The 19,469-nt window shown below is 40.6% G+C and overlaps 1 protein-coding gene across 1 annotated transcript in view; it reads right to left on the reverse strand.

Annotated features, from left to right (window-relative positions):
* LOC126373088 (rho GTPase-activating protein 4-like) overlaps positions 1 to 18,525 on the reverse strand; it is a 30,912-nt gene extending 12,387 nt beyond the window's left edge. Inside the window, exons 1-3 of the mRNA XM_050019079.1 lie at positions 18,043 to 18,525; positions 1,007 to 1,190; positions 176 to 354 (exon numbers count right to left, since the gene is read on the reverse strand). Of these exons, the coding sequence (XP_049875036.1) occupies positions 176 to 354; positions 1,007 to 1,190; positions 18,043 to 18,178 (499 nt within the window). The 5' untranslated portion in view covers positions 18,179 to 18,525. The remainder of the gene's footprint in view (positions 1 to 175; positions 355 to 1,006; positions 1,191 to 18,042) is intronic.
* Between the last annotated feature and the right edge of the window lie 944 nt (positions 18,526 to 19,469).

A 19,469-nucleotide genomic window follows, 5' to 3' on the forward strand; every position in this document is an offset into this window, starting at 1 on the left:
TGTATCCGTCCGATCATGACCTATGGGTCGAATGCGATTTTTTAAAAGAAGCGGCTACTTGGTTTCCATCGATCAACTTCGATTGACGTTGATCGATGTTGTTGATCAACGATCGATCGATTGGTCTGTTAACACCCTAACTTGCCAACAACACAGCAATACAAACATAACTCACCAATATCTTTGCACTTGCGGTGCAGGCGCAACGCGTCGTCAGCGGCGCGTTGTAACCGAGCTGCCAGCGGGCCCGCATACAGGTCAGCTAATGCCGCATGATCGCGCGACAACGCGCGTGTGTTATCTAACGCGGCTTGCCAACACGCGAACGCGCCCGTCAACGACCACTGCTCGCGTCTGTTGAGAATGATGTTTTTATTATTCGTAATTTACTTAGGTATTGATAGTTCAATAACATTTAACGGCGAGCTTGTCCCATGCGCTGAATCTATTCCGTGTCTGAAGGAAAGAAATCTTCACTCAGGTCTGTTGACTAAAATCTTACCATCCATCATCTTTTCAAATTGTATTTTATCGCCTTATAGTGAAAACCTTGTAAGGGTCTTTTTGAATAATAACATTCGGATGTAATTTTTGTTCACGCTACACACGCTAGTTTCAATCAAATTGAAATTAATTGATAGAAATCAAGGTTTTATTGAAAAAATATTTTTTCAAAAAGGCACCTATTTGGTTCTCATTATAAGGCAACGATTTGTGCTTATAATTCCGGTGTCTCGCTACCGATACGAACAGGTAAGGTTCTGCGATGCCTAGAAGGACGAAAGGAACTCTTCGCCTAGCTCGCCTGCCGCTGATATAATCATCTGATCATCCACCACCCAGAAACTTATTTATGTTTGTGATCGTGGTGTCTCGCTAAGGCAGCGCGGGCGAGCTTGTGGAGGGTAAGGTTCTTCGATGCCCAGAAGGACGAAAGGAACTCTTCACAGTCGCCAAGCTCGTTTGCTGATATAATGAGCTTATCATCCACCAGCCAGAGACTTACTTGTGTTTATGATCGCGGTGTCTCGCTAGTGCAGCGCGTGCGAGCTTGTCGAGTGCGCGCGAGTACTCGTGCTCGAGGTCGGCGCGCCGCCGGCAGTAGTCGCCTAGCTCGCCGGCCACGCCCGCCGCTGCCTCCGCGCGAGCCTCCAGCACTCGCGTCTGCTCCGCCAGCTGCATGCGAATATCTGCAATGGAAACGGGACGTTATAATCTTAAAGATTTTAAAAAATCTAAGTGTCGACGGCTAATCATACTCTTGGAGCTGCCAGAGTGCTAGCATAGTACAAGTCAAATATCTCAGCGTAGTCTTAGTTACAAGTCTAACGTTCCAGGCCTATATCAAATGTGTGCATGATTGCGCCGCGTTTGTAATGAGCAGTCTTGACTGTCTTCTAAACAAGGGTAATAAATTATCCCTTAGGAATAAGGTGTAAATCTACACGACCTGCAACCGTCCGATTCTGACCTACGCAGGAGTCGTTTTCGCACAAGCGAGTCCCTCTGTTATCCATCGCCAAACAGGTGATACAAAATAGTTTCATGCGAAAAGCCACGGGAGACCCGTGGTTCCTTCACAATGAAGAGCTGCACATTGACCTAGGCCTGCCAACCATTTCCCAATGGCTCCAATTAGCATCAAAACGTTTTTTCGATTCTGCCATGCAACACCCAAATCGTAGTTGCAGCGTAGTATTATTCCTTATTCTATGGTTGCGGATTCGGAATATATCCCGCTTAGGGACGGTACAGGAAAATATCCCGTATTGTGACCCGATTACTCTAGCCATAGAGGCGGCCAATCAGTTCGCGACAACAAACACTTCAGGACCCCGATACCGACCATGCCGGCGTGGTCGACGATTTCCCTCATTCATCGCTTATCGGTATCGACCCAGTAGAGTCGATTAATTCTTTCAAATATAATGATCTCAGATGATGGCTCGAGCCGAGGTTCGCGCCCAACTAGGCACCCTTTAGGCCTGTTCTCTTAAATTTTGTTCCGGGTGAGAGCCATCTGCGACAAATCTACAATAAGTCAAGTCAAAAAAAACAGTACTTCCACCACTGAACAGATTTAGAATACATTTCATGTGGATATTTTGAGAATCAGGGAAGAACATTATGATAGTTTTTAGTCCGGAAATCATCCGTTAACCGCGCGCGACGCGATAACCAAAGTCCACGAGGACGAAGTCCCGGGAAGACCTTATTCAAATGTTTTTTCCCCGACGTTAAGACATCACGACTATATTCCCAATTGGGGTAGTCAGAGGTGCAGTCGCATGATGACGTAAATGGTACCCGCATTTCACCGTAAATACTTAAACATTAGTGTTATATTATTAACATCAGAAAGGAGCTTATGAGCGCGAGTTCATGCAAGGACGTATAATACTACCTTGTAAGTCTGTAACCGTGTTTTACGTACGGTCAAGGTTTCAGACGCTTTAGATAGGTAAATTATGTATTTTCATGTAACTTGACCCGTATTTCCATTTCAAAGAACACAAACGACCTAGTACGTTGGAGAATTTCTTAGTTTGAACGGATTGCTGTATTTAAAAGAGAAACATAAAGAGAGGAATCTAATAGATAACTTATGGTACCCAACATTACCAAGACATAGTTAGTCTAGACACCATGTAATCGCTTTCATATCATGTTTATGTTTTATGGGAACCGGGATATCTCGTATGGGATAACCTTTTACGATTTTTAAGTTAAGAGAATTTCGATAATATACGTTGACAACGATAAGTTAACAAGAATGAGAGCGATATAGGTAAGTATAATAATTTATGAAAGTCAACCGATATTTATGAAAAGTACCGAAGTAAGTAAGTAGTTGAATACTATAAATAATCGAAAGGAGTGAAAGTAAATTAAAGCCTCTCATGTTGTCATGTGGCAACAAAAAGGAGTGGTTCGATAACAGGAGTTTATCCTCTAAACGCTTATCCAAAAGAAGCAAAAGCTATTTACGTAATACATTTCCTGTCATAAAACCCCAAACAGGCCGGAGAAATTGATATTCTCATCAATTACCCGGACCTAACGTTGTGACAGTATGTATTGAAAGACGCTTACAGACCGAGAAACGATGATTCATTCCGTCGTTTCGGTTTCCAATTACAGTTTAATAACATCGTTATTCAATTTAAAACTGCCTTTGTCCAAATAAAATTTATGGCGGAAAAGTAAGAGTGCTACGACGGAAGTTCAATGGACGCGGTCCATTGCATTCCCACAAAAAATGAACCCTCGAGAAAATAGCGTTGATTTATGATGTGACGAGGGAGCAGACAGACGCACGCAGCATCGGATGCATCGCTCGCAAATCTAATGTGGTTTGATCGCAGTGACAACGTAATGAGCGTACAAGTGTATTTGTTGTCGACTGCTTTCCGTTTTATTCTCCCTGTGAATCAGACGATGACGAACCGACGCAGCAGCGAGTCCAAAGGATTGACTCTTCCCGTAATGTGTCTGTGAAGCACACATCGTTGCCGAAAACGAGGCACATGTGTGGCCACGAGTGAGTGATCAGATCTCGAGTGTTCGTAAACATGTGCGTAACGACAACACAAAACATTGGCTCTATTTTTGATAGTTCAAGGCCCACGACAGTAGCCACTGTGTGTTTAAACACTATTCGCAATTAGTTAAAAGGATGTTACATCATACAGTTGGCTTTTAAACGTGGAAGGATTATGGTAGTGTTGGGTGTCCATTATTGCGTTACAAAAGCGGGGTCTATTGAGAGTTGTGATCGAATTAGTTTCAAAGGCTACCACAAGCCGGGTCCATTTGCATAATAAATACCCGCGGGAAGCACGGGCCGTGACATCTGTAGTCGGCTGTGCAGCGCGCGACGCGCCCGCGGCTGCAACTTGCACCGCTACCTGCGATCAAGCTCGCAACTACGACTATTATTCGAATCGAACTGTTACCCAGCTTCGCATCGCTTGCTGCACAATACACAATAACAAACCATCAGAACGGTTTTACGAGGTTCCCATTCACCGAACCGGCGCTTTTCCCAGGCATCTTCACACAAAAAGCTCGATACTGTTTCACGTGAACAGTTATAATTAGTTATTGGCATTTAACGCGAGTTTGGGTGCCATTAATAGATCATAACGGTTTGACGTGCGAGTAAAGACGGGTAGGTGGAGTGACGGAGCGGTGTTATTGTGATGTCGGTGGGATCGTACCGGGGAAGGCATCGTCGAGGTCCGGCGGCCCCCAGTCGTGTCGCGGCTGCACGATGCAGTGGAACATGTCGGGGCGGCGCTCCCCCGTGCACTGCCGGCGGTGGCGCCGCCGCGCAGCCTCCGCGGGATCGCACCCCCCTCCCGGCCCCACCCCGCGCGACACTCTCCCCCGCCACCACTCGATTCGTACGACGTACAAACCCACAATACGATTACACTGCCATAAACATTAAATATTCAAGGCCTAATTGAAAACTATTAAACTTTCAAGCTTTCTATTCAACCCTTTGTCACCCGCTCCATATCAATAAGTTAGCGATATCACTGACTAGAAATTACCATGCAGGGTGGTGGGGGAGGTATCGTTAATCACATAGGTAACAGCTGTTAAAATCGTTGAGACTGGCGACGGTAGCGAAACGTAAAACGATTTGTTTCAGTCGATAATGTATGCGAGCTCTACTTGTACATATAGCTCTCACTCGCGTCATAAGTAGACGGTTTCGATATAAGGTCCTTCCGAGGGGTTGCTTACGTGCGCCTTTGTAAGCACCCCCACGACATTCGCTTTGTCGACATTGAATATTATTTTTATTTATTTTTCATCACACATCCATTCAAATGTTAGGGTGAATTCAAAATAATGCTTAGAAGAACAATAAGAGCACTCGTTGCTTCCATCACCGGGGATTACATGTAAACTTTGCTTCATGTTTGTTTTGAATCTAAGCTTTTCAGTGAGTATATGGTTTGAGTTTATTAATGCAAAAAAACCTGCCGCTTATGGAAGAAAACGCTGTAATTAGTCAATAAACAACACTTCTAATTAACAGCTATACGCCCATACGTTTTAATTACCGCGAGGCGACGCAGCACGCTCGGTCGCAACTCGCAGCGCTATCAATAGACTGTGTAACAGAGTTACAGTATGAACCCCTGACATTTCATCACGTTTCACCTTTGCCCTTTACTTGGAAACTCCAGGTTTAGAACTGCAAACTGAATTATAATATTAATCTGCGCTCCACCGCGCACCAAATGAACTAGACGGAGGCTTGACTCTACAGACGCATAATTTCGTAGTTCAGATCCATTTACATACCTTCCGACCACAAAATATATATTTGCGAAATTATTGTACATAAAATCCGAGCGCGAGATATTGCATAGAACATTTCTAGTCGGCTAAAACCTGGTATTAGCTTTTCCGCATGCTTAAGTATTGCAACGACCGCAGTTAATGGCCCTTACAGAGCACAGCTGATATATTGTGTGCAGGCTGTACACTGTGCTCGGTAGCGAGTGTTATTGGCTGCGATACCCCCTCGGACACCGGGCGAGGGGAGAGGAGCGAACCGGTCGCTAACACGCGGCATCGTCTCTCGCAACAGTCGCAACCAACCTTATAACAATTAAACTGTAGCGAGCAAATCACAACAAGTATGCAAACCCGACCGGTTAAGAAATCGGCGCAGGTGTTTCGTTATTGCCGATACGGGGATTGATATAAAAAGTCATGAAAAAAAACAGAATAAATAAGGCGTAGGGACGCGGGCGCAGCCCCGCAGGTGTGCGGACACAAAGAACATACGGGTACGCGTCCGTGAAGCTTAACGAGGCTGATAAAGAAAACGACACCAAAAATAGTTTAAGTACAGCAAATTGACCACTCTGAGTTTATATATTCCGCCGAGTCGTTATAGACGTGTTATTTACAATGTCGTGAGATCGTGTGAGACGTGGTTTCTTGAGAAGCATAATTTAGCGAAGCGCGAGTAGCGAGGGTTGGCCCTCATTAGGTTGCACGCGGCGCGCTCCGCCGGAAGCCGCGCGCCCGCGACCATTGTTCCTGCGGCGACGCACTACGGCCTCCCTTTACAAAAAATCGCATACAGACAAAGATACTTATATCTTCACGGTCCGTTTCGAGACGAAGTGAAAGTTAGCCTTTACCGGACGTAATCATGGATGAGTACGCCATAACGTCACGGGTGTCTGCCTTCAGATCCTGCAAATACTTGCAAATTCTATGACATTATGCAAAATTACAATCCATTTGAATGCATGCAGAATTAAGAACGAATGCTTTGATGTATTCGCTGTTGGATAGACGGTTTATTCCTGCAATGCTCTGGGGTATTTCATATGCATTGAATTTACATTACGTCGCATACTCTGCCAAGTTAGGATAGTTCACCTTGTAGGTATGTCCCTAGCCTGTGGCTCGTATAAAATCATTACCATGTTGCGTCCATATCCACGTTACGCTGGGAAAAGTGAAGCTTTCGCCTTTGTCGTGCCATCTTATGCGAACACATGCTTAGCATTCATGCTCGACTGTACATGAATAGCAATTGGTTTTGTTTTGTATCGCGGATTCGATGAAGAACCCCGTTCGCGGAAACTGTCCGGTATGTTTACAAGCAATAAAAGGAAAATCAATCGCAAAACCATTCGCATTCCGTAAAAGGACGCGTGTATAAGCGACATTACTGTCCTCCAGACGATTGACGCGCTAAAAATAGCATCGCCGCCGAACGAATATTAAGTTTGGGAAAGAGGGAGCCTTCGAGAAAGGAAGCCCCGTTCCAACAAAGCATTAATGAAGATATCTAATCAAATGATCTTACGCAGATAACGAATAACAAATACCCGACATATACCATGTGATTAGACAAGGATTTATTGATACAACCATAACACAATCAAAACGCAGTTCACGCTGAATTATGGTATATTAAATTGTAGCAACTCGCGACCGTGGCTCGATAAATTTGTATTAAGGCGGTATTTTGTAGGCACGCCAACAGGTTTGCGTCGAGGCGCCGATGTGTATGTACGCAGGTACTTACAGACAATTTACTGCGCCGGACCAATTATAAACAAATAAAAGCATACGGTATTGATATTAAATTGGTTATTTAGCCAGTGGCTATGCCCCACAACAGATTGCTGCATAAAAAACGCGAGGAATCTGGGCCAACTGACAACTAAACAAATGGCGAGAAGAATTGATGTAGTCACACTCGTTCGAAAACGTATTACATGTAGAGTTACCGCCGTGGATACTAGAAGAGTTGTGGGTTTTTTCCTCATTATGTGGACGATAAAACTCAAATAGCGTCCAATGACCCGTAGAACAAAAATAGGTTGATAAAGAGGAAAACAAACAACTGCAGTATGCACGTAAATGGGTATATCGTGTTCGGTTTTTAATACACATAATAAAAATGATGGCGTGTCACGCTGGAACCGAAGGGATCGTTATTAGTTAATTAGACGGGAAAGGGAGCGTCACACATGGGGCCACACACCCTATTTTTCCTGCAATTTTGAGGTAGACAGCCAGTAAGTCACTGAGGCTATAAATAAAGGTTTTAAATTGTCTGTACTCGACATGTAATCAAAGGAAAGTGCCGTCCTGTTTCGAGATCCAGTAGTGAACCCAGGTCAATGATGAAGATGGCAGCTAGAAGACAGTCGTTATAATATGAATCGTTAGCTTCATAACTGTCACTTTAGAGCTAATTTGACGCTGCGTAATAACTGCCAATTTAGCGGTTGACGATATTGCGCGAACGCAACTACAAGACTAAAGTGTCGTTTGAGTGTCAGCTGGCAGTTCGCACATTAAAGAAATTTGCTAATAACATTATATGTGTACATTGTTGATAGATGCAGCCTTTTCTATTATAGTTGTAGAGAAAGCAAAGCTCTTCCATTGTCAGTGAACTTGGTGGTGCGTGGGGGCTGTGCGCATGCGCTATAAATAGCCGGCGCCCGCGACTGAATCACGCGGCCGCGCTATCCTCGCGCCATCCTGCACCTACTTGGGAAGGGAATCGGTTGGCATTCATTGTCCCAATATCACCACATTAGCACATCGATACTAATATTATAAATGCGAAAGTAGCTTTGTCTATCTGTTAGATAAAATTTTGTATGGGAGATACTATAAAAGCCAGGGAAGAACATAGGATAGTTTTATCGCGGAAATCATTAAAATGAAATCGTTAAAAATAACAATATTTTCTCGGATAGCGTCAGTTATCCCATTCATTACTAGTCTGGATTAATTAGAGACTCTTACTCGAGGCTCAAAGATTGTTAATTAGTCGCCATTGTACAAATCTTACTAACGATCAACGGTTATATTGACACGAATGACTGATTTTCCGGGAAAGGTAATTTTCAGAGCACAAATTGATAAAAACACGTCCTTTATTCCCATTGGAGTTGTTAGCAGATAATTTACAGCCGCTTTTAGTATTTGCGCATTCTCTCTTCATATTGTGTCGATGGCAAACTAAACAGTATCGGCCCAAAACTTGGCAACAAGTTTGGCGCTATCTGCAGCGCTCATCAGATTCTCCTGCGAGCAGGTGTTCAAGCACGCAGGGCACAAAAACATAGATGCATTAAAATGTGGATACAACAGCCAACTCATCGTATACAATACTTCTATGTTCATGTGATACAATGTATTTAAGCATGATATAATCGGTCATTGCGGTGCATTGGGGGAGACCTATACCCAGCAATAAACGATTTTCGGCTGTGATAATAGTGAAAAGCAGCTTGAAACAATCCCAAAAGAGCACGGACCTTCAATTTCTGGGTGCAGTTATAGATCAGAAAGTAAATTGAAACTTCATCAATTAAATTGGCAGACAGTGACCAATTGGCAATTAAGTACTTAGTGATTGAAAATACGCAAATTAACGGTCATTGGCGAAATCTCGTGACCAGAAATTCGGTCATGGCATTCTGAACAAACTCAGGAATGTCCCTATAATATTTGGTACAGATAATTCTAGATTTTGTATGTGGAGTAATGTCTTAATAGGCCCGGTTTGGAATGTCATTACGTTGGTTGTCTCGCGATCTTGAATCTACGCACACTCAGGGACTGAGATTACCCAGCTTTAACCAAACACGGGCGGGTTTATGACGTTATTTTATTACTAACTCAGAATACAGCACTCCCTTCTTACTTCTAGGTTTCCTTTGTGTAACAGGACACTACTTATAAATCGTCAGAGACAAAAATGTTGTTGAAAAGTACTAACACGCTGCTTATTTTTCAGATACCACCACCAGCGGGGTCTGCACGATATCTGCACCCAAATCCTCGGTCTGCAAACCCTCGCTACAATACGTATTGTACCGCGGGCTTCAACCAATGACCGTACGTCATTTAACAGAGTAGATAAGATTCACTGAGTCTATTGGTCGAAGCTCTCGATATAATTCGGTTGCCGTGCTTACTAAGTGACTGGAAGTTACTACTGAAATAGGGATTTGACGCAACTTAACGCAAGCTATCAGACGAACTAGTAAATGTCAATAACCCTCCTTTTCGCTTCGCCGCAGTCGGGTAAAATAGGCTCCATATAAATACATAGAAGAGATTCAATCTCGGGAAAATAGTCAATACACACAGATTTCACACAATCTGCGCAATTATTTTCAAAGCGAAACTGATCCAATCGTGACGAGAAATGGTAACCCGGAGGTATTCAACAAAGAGTAGGCTTTTCCTCAAGAAGCGTGATTCATTGTCACTTTCGTGAGAAACAAATTCCAAAACCTGGTTGATTTGAGAAATTCTTAGCCGCTATTGTATACTACTTTGACATAACACGACAGTAGTGAGATGCCGTTATTTTCAATGTAATCTTGCACCCATAGAGGTATTCATTTCTTCCATACTAGCCATCCAGCCCAGGTCTTTGTAAGTTAAGAATTTGTGCCACCTTCCAAACTACCTCAGGTTAAATAATGATTATATTATACGCAATATTTTTGTTCGTTGTTTTTTTTAGCTGATCTTGGGGTGATGGAACCTGAGGACCAGGTTGCATATGGTGGAAGATGGGAATGTCCATGTATAGCTCCTCCATAGATCCTCTAAAAACTAAAATTAAAAATCTGAACTATGATGCAATACAGAAATGACATAAGTCTCAGACTCTCAGGCATAACTGGGTTGAATTAGTAATGAAGCATAGTAGCCAAAAACGAGGAAAACGCTAACCATATCAATTTGCGTAACAATTAGAAGAGATTTACACGAAACTACCTCCAGTAAACACCTTAGTTATAATTCAATTGACGCCCCAAGGTTAGCACAATAACTGAGACTAAAGAAGTTATATTGCAGCCATCTATAACCTCAAACGAGTAACAAAATGCAATACTAATAGCAACAATTACTCAGTTATTATTGGCCCGGCGGGCTCTAAAGCGAACACTATTGTTTAAACGCCATGAATATTCACTTTTGAGTCGAATGGCTGCCGGACAATTAGAAAAATGAATGAATCGTCCTCCTTAGCACTGAATTGCGGCACCACATGTAGGGTTTCAATGAGACATTATAGTGTAATGGCGCTCTGTCGATGTTGAGTCAAAGGCTCTCGCTTTGAATGCCTGTCGTTCCGTCATAGGTCCAAAATAGGCTGGGATAATGCGAGAAGTGCTATCGTCAGATAGACGTAAACGTAATATATAAGAAGTTTCAAGATTTCAACATTTGAGACTTCTTATATATTCGCCACCTCCGACTCATTTTTGATATTTCTTCTTAAACTGTCATTGAGAACGATTACAATTCGTCTAGGACTTTTGTAGATTAACACATAATTCTTCAGGTAGGTAATGATTTCAACTTGTGCATTCACAAAGGACAAGTCTAGACAATGTCGTATCGTTACGACAGAAATCTTTTGTAAAGGTCCACTTCACAACGCTAAGCCAAATATTATGCTTACTTATTGAACCAATTCCAAGAAGTTTCTTACAGTTTACACATTTTGAAAGCTCACTTCGCTATCTGCAAAAGCCGTCGAGCAATTAATAAGAGCAGCGTCATAAAGATCGGTCCAATTCCTTTTTGGGTTACATTGGTAGAAGCAGTCACAGTCTGTAAAAAATACATGTAGTGTGGAGAAAACCTATAAAAATGATCTCGTCTGTGTCGCGACATGACCGAAATTAGCTAACATTTGGGGTCCACATGTATAATACTGAATTCATTATGTCGCGTAAAATTAGTGCAACAAGTGTAAGACATATCGCGCCACACCAGTTTAATATGTATACAGTTTCAACTCCAGTGAATCATAATTTTAAGGAAGGTAAATGGAAGAGAATTTTATTGTGGTTTATCACTTCTGCCCGTAGTCTTGTGGTCACAGGTGGATGATTTTTGTAAACATTCTAAGTAAGAAGTTCGATTGAAGATGATCGTAAGTATAGCATAATTAAATAAATAATAACTGGTAGTTTTATTGTTGAGGAATAAAAGATATGAGACGTGTATATTTTTCAGTTTTAACTTTCCGTTAATGGCAAAACTTAACGATCAAACTACTCAGATAGTGGAAGGAAGTAGCTATCTATCCAGCTTACCTCATAATTGTAAAATCATATCCTCGTATAGTACACACTCGTAAACTAGATTATTCTTAGCCAAGATTCTGGCGATGCGAAGATAAATCATATTTCATATCTGAAGTAATACGTTTCAATCAGTGACCTTTCGACCAAAATAAAGCCGAACACGATCGTGTTAGGAACAGTGTTGCTTTTATATAAGGTTTTTAGATTTACAGTTTGGATACTGGTAGAGAATTTGTACAAGTGAGGGCTTTCGTATCAGTGTAACGCATGGCAAACAATTCGACGGCACGCCAGTTCTCTTAAAATGATTTCATGTCTCTTTAATTAAGTTTAACCCGGTTTTCTTTCCGCTTCCTCACGGTCCCTCTTGTTTTGACCCATTTGCTTTATTTGAACACGGGTTGTAAAAATAAAATAGTATTCACAATTCAATTGGTCACCGCTTGGTGTTCATCATAACATAAACGCAATGAAATCTTGGATTGCGGATTCTACCTATCCTGAGACGCCCGGAACGACATTTCAACATACTTATATTTACGATCTGAAGAATTTCGTACTCATCATCATTATATTTATAGCCGTTTCCCGTGGAATCTAAACTATATATATATATAAACTATATATAAATATAATACTATTACTAACCCAGGAGGGTTCAAGTCCGACGTACTACACAACAGACTCTTCTTGGAAATGGGGTTTTCCACACGATACTTTCCGTCGTCCATTGGACTAGCGAGTGAGTCAGGGAGATAAGTGTACTAGCGATTTGTTATAGACGATTATATTCTCCCTTTTCCGGGGAATCAAGGAACTGTTTGGAATTCTTGGTGAGTGTATGGAAAGCGTGGGCGCAGAGGAAGTCGCCAATGACCATCGCAGTCTGTGTGCGGTGCTGCATTACATCATTTACTCATTACTCCACCACTCCCACCAGCTCAGAGGAAGCGTGCAATTGTCTGTAGGCCGGTGGAACTTACAGTAATTTGGGTAATGTGTCTCCATCCATATTGACTGGGAAGAGATTTGTTTGAGTGACTGACGGCTGGGTCGGATAAAGTAATGTAAAGAATCAGTAACCATATACTATACAGTATTCACACGTAAAACACTATCCATAACTAAAAAAAAACAAAATAAAGCTATAAAATGTTCCATTTTCAATCGTAGGAACCTTAGAAGTGTAGTCAATCGGAAAATACCTATAACGATTAGTTATTTATGTGAAAGTGGCCAGTGCGGTTAGCGTTTCCGACAGTGTTGCAATGGATACGGGATGTACTAGCCAGGAGTGACTATATTCCTGGAAAGGATCTGAATAATTAATCTTTGAGGGTTATACATGTTTCACCGAGCGAAACATTTTGCAAGGGGTTGAACTATTGTTGTGGCGACAAGCACAACTACTTCAAAGGGATTAAAAGAAGAGAATATATTTTTATTATTACAAATTTAATTAACGGCCTCTGTGGTCCAGTGGTTGAGCATTGGGCTCACGATCCGAATCCCGGTGGGGACATATCACAAAAATCACTTTGTGATCCCTAGTTTGGTTAGGACATTACAGGCTGACCACCTGATTATCCGAAAGTAAGATGATCCGTGCTTGGGAAGGCACGTTAAGCCGTTGGCCCCGGTTACTACTTACTGATGTACCTAAGTGAGCATGTCAGGGGCCTTTGGCGGTTCAATAATAACCCTGACACCAGGGCTGTTGAGGTTGTAATCCACCTCACAACCCACACGATAGAAGAAATTAAAAATTACTACTCAAAACTTTCCAATTTCAAAAATCTGGTACTACTATTGCCCGATCAATCGGTATTGCAGTACACAGGAGTCGAACCTGTGGGCGTCGTTGTAAACAGACGGCAGATGGTAAGCATCACGCCTCATGCAAACATTCGTCGGCCGCGGCCCTGCGGTTTCTATAACGTAAGCGTTGCGATGATGCGATATTTCGCGGCCCCATCTTTTAAACAACGATTCCCGAAACTGTTCAGTTTGATATGAAAGCAGGCAAATGTTCCAATATAAATAAATCGCGTTTTAAAGTTACAAGATCTTCATATATATAACTCCGCAATTAAATGTATTTAAGGCTTTTATGGAGGTCTTTGAAATGTGGTGTTGAAGGAGTATGGAAAGAATAAGTTGGACTAAAAGAGTTACTAATGAGGAAGTGCTAGTAAGAGTAAGGGAAAAGAGGCAAATATTAAGAGTTATTGAGGACATAAGAGGCAAGATGATTGAACACTTAATTTAAAAAACATCATAGAAGGGAAGCTACAAAGAAAGAGAGGAAGGGGAAGACCAAGAAGAGCTTACATGGAACAGATTTAAGAGAAGGCGAACGTCGTGTCTTATAAGGAGGTGAAATTGAATGAAGGAATTAGTCTTTGATAGACAAGAATGGGAGGAGCTCGGTGGCGCAGCGGTAAACGCGCTCGGTCTGCGATTGTTGAAGTAAAGCAACTTTCGCAGAGGCCGGTCATAGGATGGGTGACCACAAAAAAAAAAAGTTTTCATCTCGAGCTCCTCCGTGCTTCGGAAGGCACGTTAAGCCGTTGGTCCCGGCTGCATTAGCAGTCGTTAATAACCACCAATCCGCACTGGGCCCGCGTGGTGGTTTAAGGCCCGATCTCCCTATCCATCCATAGGGAAGGCCCGTGCCCCAGCAGTGGGGACGTTAATGGGCTGATGATGAGACAAGAATGGAGAATGCTTCACCGACAAGAGCGTGGCTCTTAAATTTGTGATGAAGGCTTTTATATAAGAAAGACTGAACTTGTCTTGTCAACATAACTTTTATGCATAAAATTACGTAGGTAAGCCCCTATTGCGATATGCAAAGCCTCAAACGGCAGATTATCAGTCTGTCGTGGTTTGTTTGTCTATGTTTCACAGCATTAACTCTGTAATATCCAAGATAAGACATATTTCGATGATGATCAGACAAGTAATCGCTTCTGTAAAAAATCGGACCTGTCGAATCTTCAGGTTAAGTAAGCGGACCCCGTGAAACCGGCATAACATAGGGAGATGATGATGACGACACTGGAATTCCCTTCAGAGTGAGCGTGGTTCATTTTCGGCTTGGTCTTTTTTCGCCTTCCGAAAGTTGAAATGACATCAAACTAATCAAGAATTCATAACTCATAAATACATCATAACTGCTCACGCACGTTACAATAAAAAATCTGCAACAACACTTTCTACTCTACTACAAATATTTCCTATGAGTTGTTTCTTTTTAACAACAACGAAGAGAAAATTGCGAGTCAATCAAAGTTCATAAGTCAATAAGGCGAGACGTGCGGAACACGACGTGAACGAGCACTAAATACACATTAATGTCTTATATCACAAGTACATTCTATCGCTAACTTTCACTGTTATTCAGGTAGACAAAAACATCGTAATATTACTCTATCTTTGGCGGAGATAGCGTTCATTTTATTTCCAGAGGGCCGAAACGAACCGACCATTACTGGAGACTCGCTATCGAAACCTTTGCTACAATCAACTCTAAACCATTTCGCAAAGCTCAATTATTTCATATTCTGATACCGAGATATATCATAAACCCTAAACACCCGTTTAAAATCGAACATAAAGTACGCGTGTCTGGTCTGCAGAAGACCCTAGCATCGATTCAGGCATCTACTCCATGTGTATTTGTATAGGCTTTTGTTTAGTCTCTGAAAAGCAAATTAGTGCATTGGCAATATTCATTCAACATTGAACAAGGCAACTTTTTATAAAATTTGTATTATCCCATATAAAAACAAAATTGGAATTTACACATTACAAAGACAGGCAAAACTGTCGTCCATTAAAGGACAAGGAAAAATTCAACATAAACAGAACAAAAGTATACCAACTTAAAGATCAAAGGTGCATAATGCCCCCTTCCAATACATATCCTTGAAGTAATCACGCGTGTTTTATGAATCAGCTAATGATCGTACCTGATCGACAAACGTGGTTTGCATGGAATTATTCACTACGACAATTATTGTAGGTACCACCGCAAATCAATTGGATTGTTTATGAGATCTAGTGCACCATAATATTTTAACATAAGTCGGTATGCACGCCGCCTAAACTCCGACTTTAGGAAACTAACTTTCAGGCGCAGCTTTTTTACACGATTTCTCGGGACGATCTTAAGATTCAGTGTGTGTGCTATGTTTAAGGTTCCGGGTGCGAGCCTTCAGCGCTCCCCATTTGTACGGCCAAGTAGTTAATGCCATCTGCGGCAAATCTACAATAAGTCACGTCAAAAAAAAAAGCTATGTTTAAGTTTCATGTAATAGGGGATGAACCTATTGCCAGTACAGATTGCAAAAAAATTTAGTTCCGATCGCCATCGACTCGCATAGAAGAAGTGGTGATAAGAAGCAGGAAGAGTTCCGATTTCACCACAATGTACTTAACAGCGATTGAGATGAGACTAGAAATGTTTCGCCGTTGTGTAGATTATTCCTTACACTATGCCGTTAAGACTTCGGCACAAAAGCAGATTAGAAACAGCGCAGTTTAAGTATGCGGCTCCGAGCGTTGTAATACTAGTTTCTTGGTGTGCCGCCTTCAGAGTAGGTCCGGGGTTTAAACGCGTGTTCCTTTTCAGCACTGAATACAACTACATTGAACTCATTAAATGCGTAGTAGTAGTCGATCATCAGACGCGCAAAGGAAAAAAAAGGAAAAGTATTAGCCAAATCTGTGTTAAGACGATATTTGTTTCGATGTTCGTTCGCATCGGCTATAGCTATGGTCGCTAGTAGACGTAACATAGCATCACGCCTGTATCCCCATAGGGGTAGGCAGTATATAGTACACTCATTCCTCACCAGCTATGTTTAAGTTCCATGTAATAGGGAGTGAACCTATTGCCAGTAGACATTACAAAAAATTCAGCTGTTGAGCAAAGGAGTACTATCGAAATGAATAAGAAACAGTTAAATATTATCTTAAGGTGTAATATTTTACGAACCAAATGCAAGAACTGTTTTATGTAATTTTAATAACTACATATTATATATAATAAAACAAAATATTTTTTACGCTCACCATTGCCAAGTTCTGAAAATTGCTTCTTTAATCGAGTCATTGTGCACAAAAACCACAAATTACTTGATAAAAACAACCAAAAACCTGTATTAGACTTTATAATCACATCTCAAGGTTGCACGGAATTTGCAGATGTACACAAGAGGCCAAGATAAGAGCAGCAAGACGTCTGATGTATGGAGGCATACATGAAGTATGACTTTATCTTGTCATATCATATCGGAGTATCAACAAAAACATTGTTGACAATAAACATGCAATACAAAAGAGATTTTGTCATAAGCAACAACTGTAAGTTGAATGTGTTCTCATAATGGAGGTGCTACATAATGTATTGTTGTTTTGTTAACTAACACTACAGGTGGCTGTTTGGATCTGTTATACTTATACCTATTAATATTCAGATATATAGATAGAGGCTAGAGGGTAGATTCAGGTGGATAGGTTGGTTGTTCTTGCTCTAAAATTTTATATTTAAAATTTCAATTGGATGTAACTTAATTCAGAAATTATATTCATGTTGTTTGGGAAAAGTAAGAATTAATGCATTCTTTTAAAATATTCTTGTTCTGATTACATTTTGAAATGTTTTGCAAAAGCAAAAATTATGGGGCAAAATAGAAAATACCTAAATAGTTTATTTTAAACATTTATTTAACTATTCATTTTCTATTTTGCCCCATAATTTTTGCTCTTGCAAAACACTTCTAAATGCACTTGAATAGTAAATTTTGTGTAGTGATTAAAAGATGGAAAGGTGATGTGAAGAGTTTAAGATTGTTCATGGATGTTATGATTACTCATGGATGTAAGTTTCCCTTTGTATTCATTTTAAATATATTTGCTTTGTCAGAATAAATTGGACATTCCTTTAGGTTGATCTAGTTTATGATAGTTAAAATTATACCTACCTAACAATGTTCAAACTGCAAGATAAAAAACAAGCCAAACCAGTAGGTAATGTTAGTCATGTACATATGATTCTATACAATAATTATAGTTTACTTAATGTATTATTTACGATTAGTCAGGAACATGAGTATAGGTTTAGTTACATTAAATTATTACCTATGCTCTTTCCTACCAATTAAGTACATTTTAAAACTTTGTGTTTACCTTTTTGAAGGTCTTACCAGTGCAAATTGCTGTATAATGTTTCAATAACCAATTAATCAGAACCAAAACTATTTTTACAAAATAAATTAAAATTTAATTACTATCTTGATCAGTGACTGTGAGTATGTAGGTATCATTTTTTTTATTTTTTTTCATCATAACAATTAGGAGAACATTGACCATGAATTCCTGCGTTCATGACTAAAAGTTGAATGAAACTTACTGTTGAATGCTGCAAGCTTTCTGGTGGAGCCGAGCCGCTTCATAGGGGTGCGAGGCTCCGCGTCCCGCTCGTCTAGGGTCGCCAGCGCACTCGAGGGCGCCGGCGCCTCCGCCGTCGGCGTCGCGGCCGCCGACATCCCGCCTGAGGTGTCCCGACCCTCGCTTAACACGCCATCATGAAATTTTCAACCCAAAAACCAGTTCCTAGTCCCGAAATCCTAAACAAGGCGTTTCGTCCAGTCAATAACGTCCGGTAACAAAAATAGATCCTCACAACACTTGCTTGTACGCACCCGTTACAAAACCCAAAATGAGGTCATAAATATTATAATTCGTAAAGTAAAAGGGACGCAAAGTCCACATTAAAACAATAAATATCCCTATGTAGGTAAGCCTAACGTAAAATAATACGAATAAACAAACGCACAAACCACCTCGACGCAATCGCAAAACGAATTGAATTGAATTTATATGTCGTCGTCTGTCAGGGCTGCCAGATGAAAAAAAGGCATGATCGTACGTCAACTACAAAAAAATCGTATTCCAAGGAGATTTTGAAATGAAAAGATAGTACAACTTAAAAGTTCAAAGTTTTTATTAAAAATGAGAATAATTCGTTAAGAATCAGATAAATAATGCAATAAAACTATTTATTAGACTTATACTAATTTTCTGAGGTTAATTTTCTTTTTTTTTATTCGGAAAACTCCGCTATTCGTCATCTATAGCCTGCATCACTTGCATGTCCTCGGGTTTTATTATTCTTGGAACCAGTATCATGAGTGGCAGTAACGTCGGTACTTTTTACTGTAATTACTGGAAACAGCATTGGTAGGTTCAAGACAGTCCAGTTCCGATAGAATGGGGTCATCTAAATCATATATTTTCTAATTTCTTCTGCACTTGTGATTAAAAAATGCCTGCAGCGTTAAAAAAATTAAAGCTGCCGGAGGATCACATTTGTTTCATTACGAAATGTTGCCAGGTACAGAAAAATCGTACACTTTCCGTACGATCGTAGTCTTGCGATCGTACATGAGTAGAAATGCCAAAAAATCGTACGAGTACGATTTAAATCGTACATCTGGCAGCCCTGTCGTCTGTCCACCAATCCAATTCGTGCGTTTTTTTTTTCTTTTTACTTTTTTTATTCTTTTTTATTTTTGTCCTGGTTTCAAATAGTTTTCGACCCTTTAAATTTCTACCAGAATTAATAAATAAAATAAGATATTTAATTAAAATGGTATTTGATTCATTACAATTCAGACTAATAATATGAAATAAGATAATGCGCAGTAATTAGCGGTAATTCATAATCATATCTTTAAATCAGACAAAGTATTTTCTTTTACTTTGAGTCTAGGATATATATATATATAGTAGATGTTATTTGTTAAAGTGGCATCTTAGAAAAGTATTTTGGATCCA

This window comes from Pectinophora gossypiella, chromosome 15 (genome assembly GCF_024362695.1).
Source record: "Pectinophora gossypiella chromosome 15, ilPecGoss1.1, whole genome shotgun sequence".
NCBI classification, from domain to species: Eukaryota; Metazoa; Arthropoda; class Insecta; order Lepidoptera; family Gelechiidae; genus Pectinophora; species Pectinophora gossypiella.